This window comes from Vigna umbellata, chromosome 5 (genome assembly GCF_029865625.1).
Source record: "Vigna umbellata cultivar VRB3 chromosome 5, Vumbellata_1.0, whole genome shotgun sequence".
Taxonomy (NCBI): domain Eukaryota; kingdom Viridiplantae; phylum Streptophyta; class Magnoliopsida; order Fabales; family Fabaceae; genus Vigna; species Vigna umbellata.
The window spans coordinates 45,789,127-45,802,350 of NC_142169.1; the positions used below are offsets into that span (position 1 = coordinate 45,789,127).

At 33.8% G+C, this 13,224-nt stretch overlaps 2 protein-coding genes across 5 annotated transcripts; one reads left to right on the forward strand and one right to left on the reverse strand.

Annotated features, from left to right (window-relative positions):
- The first annotated feature begins 1,592 nt into the window (after positions 1-1,592).
- On the forward strand, positions 1,593-6,006 carry LOC124840684 (4-diphosphocytidyl-2-C-methyl-D-erythritol kinase, chloroplastic-like). Its single transcript, XM_047316785.2, has 11 exons — positions 1,593-2,013; positions 2,262-2,357; positions 2,441-2,509; positions 2,624-2,728; positions 2,821-2,877; positions 3,014-3,214; positions 3,727-3,819; positions 3,905-4,004; positions 4,308-4,407; positions 4,858-4,943; positions 5,559-6,006. The coding sequence occupies exons 1-11, from the start codon at positions 1,825-1,827 to the stop codon at positions 5,654-5,656; spliced, it is 1,194 nt and encodes a 397-aa protein (XP_047172741.2). The 5' UTR covers positions 1,593-1,824; the 3' UTR covers positions 5,657-6,006.
- Positions 6,007-7,128: 1,122 nt separating this feature from the next.
- Positions 7,129-12,846, reverse strand: LOC124840683 (uncharacterized). Of its 4 annotated transcripts, XM_088116700.1 has the most exons (4): positions 12,689-12,846; positions 11,045-11,264; positions 9,909-10,152; positions 7,129-9,195 (listed from the first exon to the last, which is right to left on the reverse strand). In XM_088116700.1, the coding sequence occupies exon 4, from the start codon at positions 9,168-9,170 to the stop codon at positions 7,230-7,232; it is 1,941 nt and encodes a 646-aa protein (XP_087972826.1). In that variant the 5' UTR covers positions 9,171-9,195; positions 9,909-10,152; positions 11,045-11,264; positions 12,689-12,846; the 3' UTR covers positions 7,129-7,229. The 4 variants fall into 4 exon arrangements, with proteins under 4 accessions (XP_087972826.1, XP_087972828.1, XP_087972827.1 ...); XM_088116702.1 differs by lacking the exon at positions 11,045-11,264; XM_088116701.1 differs by lacking the exon at positions 9,909-10,152.
- Between the last annotated feature and the right edge of the window lie 378 nt (positions 12,847-13,224).

Below are 13,224 nucleotides of genomic sequence, written 5' to 3' on the forward strand. Positions count from 1 at the left end.
CTCGGTTAATATTTTATATTATTCTTTTTAAGTTGTCTCCTCTTCTTTAGTCCAAAAACTACTACTATTTTATTTATTTGCTGGAATCATCTTCTCAGTATGTGAAATAATGTTTCATTCCAAACACAGTTCAAAAGTTAAGGATGGGGATAAACAAAATGTTGGGAAGGAAAGAAGGTGTACCTCGAAATGCGGAGTAGAAACAGGCTGGTGGGATAGGATTATGAGGTTAGTTGCACTACGTATCCACGTGATGTTTGCAGTTAATTTTAAATAAATGGAAATAAACCCTGAACAGTAAAATATTTATTTTATTTGTACACAGTTCTTAAATTTTTTTTTTCAAATTACATTAATATTTCAATATTTTCAAACTTCATGTTAACAATTTTTATTTTAACATTATATTATTACATATTTTTTATTGTATAAACATTATATAAGTTTCATAATTTTTGCCGAAAAAAATAATATAAGTTTCATTTAAACATTTTATAAAATATACTACAATAATACAAAATATAAAAAATATAAATAGTAAAGATATTATTATAATTTACACTTTTATATCATATATATATATATATATATATATATATATATATATATATATATATAGTAAAATAAGAATTATTGGTACCACTACTCTTAATGAAAACCTAAATGTGTTAATTATTTATTAATTGATACTTAAATTCGTAGCAACGGATTACTAAAAGATCATATAATAACACAAATAAATAGATAACAGCTTAAATATATGTTTATTATTATACGTTTTTTTCTTCCTAAAGGTATTTTTAAAACATGTAGTGTCAATCTTTACAACATTATATTTATATATATATATATATATATATATATATATATATATATAATTTTTATTTCTGATTTAAAAGTTTTTTATGAGTCTCTTTTTTTTCTTCTTCTTTTCTCTCACAATTTAAATTTTGTCTTTTTAGTTATAAATAAAAAAGTTTGCACTAGTAACATTTTTAAATTTAAATTTATAACTAAAAAGACAAAATTTAAATTGTGAGAAGAAAGAAGAAAAAAAAGACTCACCAAAAACTTTTAAATCAGTAAATAAAAATTATATATATATATATATATATATATATATATATATATATAATTTTTATTTGTTGATTTAAAAGTTTTTGGTGACTCTTTCTTAGAATAAATCTAGTACTTAGTACAAAGAATTGAAAATCAAGGAAAGGTATCAATCTAATAAAATATTTTGAGAGTTCATATAAAAGAAAAAGATATTAGAGAAAAAAAATTGTAGGAAAAGAATTTTAGAACTTTTACTTAATGTTAAAATGTGATAAATTCAAATAGAAAGAGAAAAGTTGACTAATTTTTATTTTATTCCTCGTAACATTTGAAAATTTGATCATGCATTAACATCTGTTAATTTTACAAATTATGGATTGAATTGGAGAAAATCACCAACTAATAATTTGTTAATGACTGTTATTTTACTGGTAATTGTTATAGCTTTTATAATAAAAATATATAATTTAAAGTTTTAATATTTATATATATTAACTAAAATAACTTAAGTGCTTCTTTAATCAGTCCCCCATTAAAGCCTGCTCTGCTACCCAGACTCTGAAAAAAACATGTAAAGAAGTGATTTGTCGGCTTTGACCGTTTGAATTAGAGTTTTAAAACAGTGTTTAAACCATTCTTAAGAATTTTTCCTACCGGCACAATTGAATTTGACCAGATTTTGTAGGAAGAATAAACGAACAAGAAGCGCTTTTTTTGACGTACCCAATCTGTAGCTGAATTGAAGTTCCGATCTTTCAACCACACATGGCTGCGTCTCACCTTCTTTGCAGTAGCTATGTCTTCCCCGCTTCTCAAAACTCCTTCAGAAGTAGCCATTTTTCTCAATTCAGACCAAATGGGTCATCCACTTTTCATTCTAAGCTTCGGTTTCAGAGACCTCACTTGGTTAGAGCCATGGTTTCCGATTCCAATACTTCTAAGAGACAAGTAGAGGTTACATATTTTGCTCCCCCAATTTCTTTTTTCTTATGCTTTTGACTGATTGAAGTTTCAGTAGTGTTGTTTGTGTAGAATTACGTTTGTTTAGGGATAAAGTTTGAATTTTTTTTTTTAGTGTGTTATGCTTTGGATCGAAGTTTCAGTGTGGTTGTTTGTGTATAATAACATTTGTTTTAGGGTTGAATTTTGCTTTTCAACAGATGTTTTTAAAAAAATTTCTAATCTTTTGTTGGTGAGATTAGATTGTGTATGACCCTGAAGCAAGGATTAACAAGTTGGCTGATGAAGTGGACAGGGAAGCTCCCCTTTCTAGGCTTACTTTGTTCTCTCCTTGCAAGGTAACCACCTTCCCCGTGCTTTTTCTTGGAGGCTACCCAAATTTGGTTGTTTTGTGTTGAAATTGCTACCCTTTATTCTGCAGATAAATGTTTTCTTGAGAATAACAAACAAGAGGGAAGATGGGTATCATGACTTGGCATCCCTTTTTCATGTAAGAGGTTATGACAATTTGGCAACTACCTCAGTGCTCTCTTATTTCATTTACCTTTTAATATGGTTTATGCATTCTTGAGCATGTCTTACTTGCATTTTTGGAGTCTTTCAGGTGATAAGTCTTGGTGACATAATTAAGTTCTCTTTGTCACCTTCAAAAACCAAGGATAGTCTATCAACCAATGTGTCTGGGGTGCCCCTTGATGATAGAAATCTGGTACTAATGTTTCCCTTCTCATTCTTTTCTTCTTCTGGTCATTTATCTGTTCAGATTCCAGAGAATGTTATATTGAAATTCTCTTTTAACAGATTATTAAGGCGCTTAACCTTTATAGGAAGAAGACTGGTAGTGACAAGTTCTTTTGGGTACGAAGTAACGATGTTTATTCTCTTCCTATTTTACCATTTTTAATTGAAAGCTGCATGCTTCTTTCTTTTCATCCAATAAACTCAACTTACTCCAAGATTTCATGTGTATAATGTATATTCATGTTGTTTTCAGATTCATCTGGATAAACGCGTGCCTACTGGGGCTGGGCTTGGAGGTGGAAGTAGCAATGCTGCAACTGCACTATGGGCAGCAAATCAATTCAGTGGTTGCCTTGCTTCAGAGAAAGAACTCCAAGAATGGTCAAGTGAGATTGGATCAGATATTCCCTTCTTTTTCTCTCAGGGAGCAGCCTATTGCACTGGTCGAGGAGAGGTTAGTCAAAAAATTAGGTACCTTCCATTCGCAATTTGCTTTCTTATTTATTGTTACATCTTGCTGTCCGGATTCACCATGTATGTCACCAATTGATATTGATAATATTTCACAATTCTGATTGGATCCTATAATTGTGAAGGGATTTATGTCACTTCCTAGAATACAGCTTAAAGAGTCATGGTATAAAACTTTGATATTATTGTATGTAAGATGGCCAAGTGAATCCAGCATTTACCATTGTGGTTCAGATCGCCAAGATTGATCTTTATTACTGAAACCTTTAATAATTTAGTACAGACACCAGATCATTTTTGTCATGGATGGAAAGGAATTTGTCTGTTCCTAAAATATTTAATGTGAAGTGATTTATGTAACTATTGTGTTCGACTGTGTCTAAGAATTCCCATGCATTTATAACCTTTTAACCATTTGCAGGCAGCTAAACTTATATTCAAGATGATTTCCCTTTCATTGTATTTTATTCAAGATTTTTTCTTTCACCTGTGCAGGTTGTTCAGAATATTCCTCCACCAGTATCTCTGGACGTTCCAATGGTTCTCATAAAGCCCCCAGAAGCATGTTCGACTGCAGAAGTCTACAAGGTATCTGTCTTTTCGGAGTATTAATGAAATCATACCCCCCTCCCCCAACTTTTAGTCCCGAATTTAACAACTTCCAATGGTACAGCGTCTACGTTTGGACCAGACTAGTAATGTTGATCCTTTAACATTGTTGGACAAGATCTCAAAAATTGGAATCTCACAAGATGTTTGTATTAATGATTTAGGTATGCTTTTAGCTATGTATTTTCTCACTTTTCCTTTGATTTGATTTTATTGAATGCAAGTTGTACATAATTCTATGAGATCTACAATGATGGTAAATAGCACAACTGATATTCTACTATTCTATTTTCATTATATAATTGTATGTACAATTTACTGAAATATCAACTGTGTCCCTTAATATCTTGCACAACATCAATTCTTCCAATCATTGGCACAGTTATATTTGATTCTCATTGAAGTTCTGTTCTGGTGCTTTTGACTTTAATTTTCTTTTCATGTTTTCCTTTTTCCTTCATCTCCAGAACCTCCCGCGTTTGAAGTTCTCCCATCTCTCAAAAGACTGAAGCAGCGCATTAGTGCAGCTGGTCGTGGAGAATATGGTGCTGTTTTTATGTCAGGAAGGTGAAAACACTGGAAAACCTATTATTCTTTAATATCTAGACTGTCATTTTTGTATAAGTCATAGAAACATGCTAGAGCTGGCCCCAGGCACAAATATATTGTGTGTTTGTTTCTAAAGGTTTCTCCACACCCTTTGTATGTGATACTAATCCCTTCTGCCACAGAGCAATGCTGTTAGTCACTCTTCACAATTATTATCTCCTGTTCCTCCATATTTATCCCTTTATATTCCATTCAGAAATATGAGAGAATAAGGTTTTTCATCCTCTATGTTCTACAATTCTTTTATAATCAATTCTATCAAAGGTTATACATAAAAGTAAACTGAGGTATTAATTCTTCTGAAGTGGTCAATATTTTTCTTGATCTTCTTTCTTTTAGTTGTAATATGGAGTCATGATTTGAAAAGATGCAATCATTTTATATGCTGTCTGAATACATCTCATGCAGTGGAAGCACCATTGTTGGAATTGGCTCTCCTGATCCTCCACAATTTGTTTATGATGATGATGAATACAAAGATGTGTTCTTATCAGGTAAGCTTTGATAAATTAAACTTGAAAGTAGAAAATTACATCCATGTTTGATATATTGAAGCTCTAGTTCCATGTGCAGACATCCATTATCCAGAAGCTGAAATGAGTAATTCTACATTACTTATGATTTGGAAAGTGGGAAATGCATTTTTACCTGTTCACATTGGCTAATTTTACTTATATAGCATATAAGAATGTGCAGAGGTGCAACATGCATTTCATCTGCAAATTGAGTTGTCATCAGAAACATAAATCCCTTACAATATTATGTTAATTTGAAAAATTAACTAAGGTCAATTCAAATGCCCCTGTTGAATGAAGTCCTTAAAAGTTCTTCTCTAACTGCATTAACTGAAAGGGTTAATTTTATTTCAGCACTCAATGAAGTATTAATTTTATTTCTAATTTAAACTATATCATTGTTAATGTATATATGCACCAGATAAAAGTAATGCATTTACTGGGAAAAGGAGGTTATTTTAGTGAAACTATTTCAACAAGTGTATGCATTTTATATTACCAAGAAGTTAAGTACATATATTTATTAGATGGTGTTTTAGAATGAGCTTATGATGGATTTTGATTTTGATGTGAATTTCTCACCGTCATTTGCAGATGCCTATTTTCTCACTAGGGAGGCAAACCAGTGGTATCAAGAACCTGCTTCAAATCCTTCTTCTGCCTCTGCTTCTGTTGTTTCAGACTCTGTTTAAGCATATGGTCTTTCAAGATAAGAAGACTGTAATGCAGAATTGCATTATCTTGTCTTTTTCTCCTGCATCATTCAATGATGTAAAAATTAAGTTTTGCAATTTAACTGCTGGGAAACAATAACGTTAGAGAGATAATCGGTTGAATAAATATTAAGGAGGGCTTCTAAGAAGTAACAATGTCCGAATAATTTGTCGTGGTTATTAGCAATTATTCAGAGACCCTAAAAATAATGTTGCAAGTTAAAGATGATCTTAGTTCTGTTTCAAAGTTGGATGGTCTTTTTGATTTTTGAATCACTTAATGTAATTGACATTGGAATGTTTATATGGTGAAAAATTGATTTTTGATATTTTACCTGCACAGAATACTTGACAATTTTCTCCTTGCTATCCCTTTTTCAAGCTGGTATTAGCTTGGTGGGAAGTAGTATACATACGATATAAATATAGAAATATTTATCAGAAGGTTAAATAAATGGTTCATGAACTACAAGTAAAATAAAATATAAAATATGAAATAAAATCTAAATATATAGTTATAAATATATGATATTAATAAAATAATAAAAAACATATTTAATTATATTCAGCATACAATCAATTTTATACAACAATAAAAAATAAAATAAAATAGCATAAACGTGGGATAGGTAGTCCAGCCAGAAATGCAAATAAACTCATTTTCTCAAATTATCCAAATTCATTTGATATATATATATATGCTTTAAAGGTTTTCTTTTTAGATGCCAATCTGGCATCCTATTGAAATTGAATGCTACAGTATGCGGATATGTTGGTCGTCTATATATTAACACAGAATACGCCACCAATAACTCACTACAATCCTTCTATTAAACATATTGATGAAAATTTATTGAAAAAACACCACATTATACAAATATCTCTCGTAGATGATCTTCCACAAAATTTTAATTGTTTTTATTCCAATGTGTATCGTGACTATATCTATTTTCAAACCTGTCATATAAAAGAATTTACCTTGGCTTAAAAAACTTCATTACACAATTTATCATTGAACTATTATCATTCCCGAAATTGACCACTTAAAATATCTCTATCTAAATTTAAAACATTCCGTTTTCACTTTAATGATCCGTTTTTGGATAAGATATTCATACAATACGTGAAAAATTAAAAGTTGTAAAATGAAAATGAAAAGGTGATAAAATTAAGAAAATAATAATTATTAAATGATAAATTTAATAATTGAACCTTTGAAAAAATGTACCACTTGCCACTACACTGTCATAGGACTGGGGAATCATGGAATATGAGATTTTATCAGACATTCCACGGCTCTACCCAGTTATACAGTGTCCTTTTGAGGCTGCAGTATAACAAAAATATCCGGTTTTGGACGTGGAAAACTTTTAGGTTTGAAAGTGAATTGTGCATGCGACGGTGAAGTGTACAGTGCATGTGAAATTCGACGCCTGTTTTTCACAGAAAGCTTACGACCAACATCATATGAACTATAGCATCATAAGAACAAACATCAAATCCACACATTTTTTGGTCTTTTTTTTTATTCATTTGATTTCTCCCCTCTACTCTACAGGGAGGGAGAAGAAACAAACTGTCTCGGTAAACTAAAAAGATCTTTCCCTTCAAATGGAGAACTCCATTCCCGAGAACCTGATGTTTCAGCAGGAGATACTCCACCATCTTGCAATCCAGGCAAGGGAACAATGCTACCATTAGAGGGTAATGATCTAATTGCTGGCTGAGGATCCACACCAGAAGCATTTGAGCCGTATAGAGCACTACTCTTTGTAAAAGGTGAAAGCCCAAGCAATAATGCATTAGACCTAGGTGGAGATAAGCCTCTATCCAAGGACCAGTCAATGTTGGTATAATCAAATTGCATTGACCCACCAGTGCTCCAGTCTACTGGAGAAGTTGACCCTGAAGTTGCTGCAGATCCCAGCCCAGAAAAGAGTCCAAGAGAAGAAGCAGCAGCAAGCGTTGGAGACGCAGCCATTGTTCTATTCCATAGGCTACTCCCTCGGTTGGTTGCTTGCAGATCTACCGAACTGCTATTGCCAGCCACAAACTGTTGAGGAGGCTGACCCTGAAGTTGGTGGTACATTTGATTAGAACTGAAATAGTTTGAACTGAGGCTTTTAGAGCTAGGAGGGTGAGACATAAAGCCATTGGACTTCATAACTTCTACACTGTTAGTTGGATACCAACTGGCAGCTATTCCAGGAGGAGAAGAACTCAAGCTGGCAGCTGGAATCTGCTTTGTATTAACAGTTTGAGGCCGCTGCATCACAATTACTGGCTCCTTAGCTTGACCAGGTTGAAGGATCTTATAATCACCTCCAACAGCCACATAAGAAGCTTCTGTCTTAGAAGGTGTTGGTGACACTTGTAATGGTGATGCCAATGAGTAAGAAACCGAAGGATTAGATCCTGCACTTGGCCACCTCTTGTCAGCTGGTATTGAAGCTTGTTGAGGCTTTGCCCAATCAGACTTGGATTGGATTCTCTTAAGAGGCTGCATAGGTTTGTTGCTGGATTCCGCAGACCCTCCAGTAACTGCTTGCTTGGTATAGTTAAAATCCTTTTCATCTTTTTTGAGTTGATTCGGAGAAAGAATGGGTTTAGACTGTGGCCTAGCATTTTGATTCACAACTCCTGTCTGCTTACCATCAAATGAAGGAGGATCACCAACTTCATCTGGCTTTGGTGGACCAGATGGTCGATCCATCTTCAATTCTCTCAAAGACTCTGCAGCCTTGTCAAGATCACCCTCACAGGCAACAACTGCTCTTTCAACCTCCTGTTTTGAGAAACTGAACTTGATTTCTAGGTCTGCAATCTGAGCCAGTTCTTCTGATATATCAATTTTCAAATTACTCCCACTTATATTTGCATCTTTATGATTATCTGCTTCTTCACCACCTTCAAAGAGCCATGCTACTGATTCCTCAACCCTTCCTTCATTCAGTATCAATGCTACTGTTGCACGGTCGTGAGAAAATCCCATTGCCACAAGCTGTTGAGCAAGTGCCTCTAGTTTCCTTGACATAATATATCCACTGCAACGATCATGCAACTCTTGTGCCCGTCTTTCCTTCTGCCGTTGATGTTTCTTTTCATTCTTCTGGCGAATTTTCTCTCGTTTGTCATTATCCGCTCCTGGAACTGCCTCCAGTCGAACAGGAGGATTGGAAGATTTCTCTTTATGGTCCTCGGACTCACCAGACCAACTACCATTGTTAGAAACAGAATCATACTCCACACCAGCTACCACTGAGCCAGTAGGATGTTCATCTGTCTCATCTATATTCCGAAAACGACCATTTGATTGTACTTGGGATGTAGATGCCGGTTGCATCTCCAAAGTATGGAATGTTCCCAATAAAGGGTTGTATGCACTAGCTGGTACACCAGCTACTGCATTAGCAGATCCTGAAGACTTGGCAACAGGCTTCTGACCTTCTTTGCCTGCCTTTTTGTCTTTAGACTTAGATTTGGAAGGAGACATCTTTTTAGTAAAAAAGAATATGTCCCTGAAAAATAGAAGAGAAATAATCAGATTAAATTATTTTTAGTGAACTAAGAAATTACTATAGAAGCAATATTATAGGCATCAACAAAATAAAAAAAAAATCGCATCTACTAGACAACATTTTGTTAACATCAATACCATCATGCATATGGATCTGTTTGCAAACAACCAAGTGCTTTAAGGATTACAGGATGACAACAGAACCCAGTTTAAACTACTACCAACTACAGAAGGAAAAGGAAAACAGAGGGCGAGTAACCAATAAAAAAATATAATTCAACAAAACCAAATGGATTATATTTATCGTTAAAAGAAGTTTCCTCCAGAAGAAACTGCTTTTCTGTCCCCTGAATATTTGTGGCATGCATAGATTGAGTTCAAACCATGGTAGTTGAATCACGTATCTGAGAGCTTATTTTTCTTATCGCGAATGGTAAGATTCGTAAACATGTAAAAAACGTAACATGCAAGACATACAAAAATGTAGAGATGTAATTAACAACAACAATCACATTAAAAAAGAGTGGTTGTATAGTGGATAAATTAAGTTAATATTATAATGGTTGGATTGGGTTAGGTTGTATAGTGGTTTTAGATGGAGTCACCATTTACTTATTGGGCTTTAAAATGTTTTAAACAAAATGGGCTAAAATTTAAGGTTAGAAATGGGTCCCAATTCCAACCCACTAAAACCCTAAGGTTGTCATTACTCACAGACGCACACGATGCCGGCATGAGTGTCACTGCAGTGAGTAGCTACCATAGAGGTGCCACTGTCGCAAGGTCTGCTGGCTTCTTCTCCCTCATCAGGGAAGGCATTGAGGCATGCGGCAAGAGGCGCCATTGCGAGAGACACTGTTACAAGAGTTGTTGCAGCAAGAGTAGCCACCGTGGGAGGTGTCAGCATGAGAGGTGCCACTGCGAGTAACATCTCTGTCCATGGATGCTACGATTCAAGCTACGATTCGGGGTGATTCGAAGCGATTCAGAATTCGAATCATACGATATGAACAACATACGGGAGCAAAAACGAGTAGCCAAGCAATACATATAGGTGGAGAATCATATCGTATCTTACAATTCGTATTGTGTTTCATACGATACTTACTACTATGGTTCAGACATAGATTCTCAAATGTTCTTGTTGCATTGGTTAGCAGTTTCCTTCTCTGGAATAACTTATTTATGTCCATGACGATCTCTATAAATTTAATGAGTACTAAAGGATTCATACAATGCAAAATCTATTTGACGACCAAAAATAATGCTCTCTACAGAAGCACATTACAGAGCATGAAAATTGCATTGCTACCATTTTAAAAAACCAGAACGAAAAGCAAGAGTCAATAATTTGTTTCAATCTAAGTATTGAAAGAATGGAATCTAATAGTGATTAGTGCACAAATTGTATACAGATGCAACTACAGTGCTTTAATCAGGAAAAATTAAAACAATTAAAATTTTAAAACAACCAAAACAATACAAGCATCTCTCCACACTTTGTAACCCTTATCCCAAACAAAGTAGATAATTTGTTGTGTAAATTCCACATACACCCCCAGAAGTTTTTTAAAATTACAGTTACACTCCAAATATTTTAAAATCCTACACAGACCTGCACTTTGCTTTTAAAACATTACACTGACGTCCCTTTTTAATCACACATGCATCACTTAAATTTTTAAGAAACATTACACTTACACCCCCTAAAAGGGGGGCCATTATAAGGATAGAAAAAGGGGGTGAGTGTGATTCGAGAAAACCTGAGGAGATATTACTACAACTTGTTTAATCAAGTATAGAAAGGATGGAAACTGATAGAGTTCAGGAATCACGTAATCTAACAAAACCTGTTTGAGTAACGTAGGATATTGGAGAGGCCATGAACCGTTGCATCCCTTCCTTAGACACTACTTCCTTTGCTTCTCTCTACTCTTCTCTTGTTTAATGTTTCTCCATAGCTTACAACAGAATTTCCCTCCAATTCTACCCCATGGCCGAGCTGGCAGTCAGTTACCACCAATCAGGCCAATTCCCTAGCAATATCCCCTACATATCCTTGTATACACCCTAACAAAAAAGATTTCCTAACAAATAAATAACTCAACACGCAGATACAACTACAGCACTTCAATCAGGTACAGGTACAATAATATCAAAATTTTCAACAAAATATAAAGAACCAATAACAAAGATCCACTGAAACATTTCTCCCCTTATTTTGAAACCTAAGTGCAATAAATCAAGTTTCCAACAGGTCATAATTCCCATATACTTAACCTTCTACTACCATAAAAGATATACAATACAGGTCGGTCACCAAACAAAGGAAGGTACAAATATAGCATACTTGTCAAGTTCAATAAATATCGACATTCATTGCAGATAAGCCTTAGAAGACCCAGCGCCGTTCTATTTAGTCTTAGTCCTAACATCATCCAATATTACTAATCTATTACCAGACCTTCCTCTTCTGTACAGAATATTATGATGAAAATGAGGAAATTAGCAATTAGAATAGGACTACATGTCGTCAGTGGACTTCCCCGCAGTATATCGATATGTTGAAGGAACACTAACTTAAACAAAAATCACAAAATCAGAGTTATAAGTATTTGATTCATATTCTATTTTGGCACGCCCCCATGTAAATTTGGATAGACTAAATCAAATTATATACTTAACCTTCCACTCTTACTAACTATTTAATAGTTACCTTCAATCCCTTTTACTATGAAAAAAAAAACAAGACAATCTGAGCAGGATAAAAACATTACACACTCCTATTGCGGTAAAGTTCATCCCGAATTAAAAAACGAAGAAAACGATATTCCAACTTAAGCAAAGATCGTTACAGTCAACTTAAACACCGATAAGCAATTAATTAATACAGTAGTTTCAGTACTATACTAATGAAAGGCAGACACCTAAATATGGAACCTGCCTGCAACAAAGATAGCATTATCAGATACAGCAACACATACAATCAGTTGCACACAAACTCAACCACCAACATAGTCGTAATAGAACAAGCACATCATATAGTAAGGAAAAATATGAAAAAAATCATATTATCAACTACAGCTTATCCAATGCTACTAATTAAAGCCATTATTGTTGTTTCAGTCTTTAGAACATATTGCCGACGTGCACCCAGTACAGCACAATCAAAATCAGTAACACAAGCCAAAATTCACAGCAAATCCCGACCAAGGATCCATCAACAACAAAACCAAACTCAGACCAAATCCAAACGCGTCCCCGAAATTCCGATTCCAAAAATTCGAATAACCACTGAATGCTGAATGCAAATCGCGAAATTCCACAATTGCGAAAGCAAGAGAAAAATACAACTTAAACAACTGAAACCAAACATTAGAGTTTAATTGGCAATTTTTTTTTTATAATTATGGTTGAGCTTAAAAGGAAAAAAACTATGGAGAGAATTGAGAAGCAGAGGAAGAAGAAGGAGAAGAAAGAGAAGAAGAAAGAACCTGAGAATCAAGCTGTAGAACGGGAAAACGGTCGGCAACTTAGAGCGAGAACGAGAGAGATAGGTTTTTCGATGTTAAAAGTGAAATTGGGGGAATTAGGGTTTTGATTCAATGAAACTGAAGAGATCCGAAATTTTGCGAAAAGAGAAATGAAAAATTGTCAATATCCTAATAACGAAGCATATATAGTGAGGTTCAGTTGCTTTTTTCTTTGCTCTATTGAAAAAGTGTCTACCTTCTTTCTCTTATATCTCAAATAATAATTATAAAAAAAATTATTTCCTTTTAAATTTTACATTTACTTTTTTATGTTTTGTCTTGTTATTTTCTAATCTTAAGTTTTAAGCAAAGTCGTTTAAAAATCTTAAACTATCAATTATAAAGAAGACATTAGATGTAAGATTAAAGATAAGTTCAATTTAATTTATCTCACTTTAACACGAAATTTAATTTAAAATTTGAAATCAAATTTGACTTTGTAACATCCCAATAAATAGTAATTACCATTAATTAGAACTAATCACATTTACAGAAAT

What these genes read in the sequence shown, in the direction of transcription:
- LOC124840683 (XM_088116699.1), bottom strand. Translation starts at nt 9,170, where the DNA reads ATGTCTCCTTCCAAATCTAAGTCTAAAGACAAAAAGGCAGGCAAAGAA.
- LOC124840684 (XM_047316785.2), top strand. Translation starts at nt 1,825, where the DNA reads ATGGCTGCGTCTCACCTTCTTTGCAGTAGCTATGTCTTCCCCGCTTCT. An exon ending in ATTGCACTGGTCGAGGAGAG is followed by an intron (nt 3,215 to 3,726) that starts GTTAGTCAAAAA and finishes TCACCTGTGCAG; the next exon opens with GTTGTTCAGAATATTCCTCC. An exon ending in GCTGTTTTTATGTCAGGAAG is followed by an intron (nt 4,408 to 4,857) that starts GTGAAAACACTG and finishes CATCTCATGCAG; the next exon opens with TGGAAGCACCATTGTTGGAA.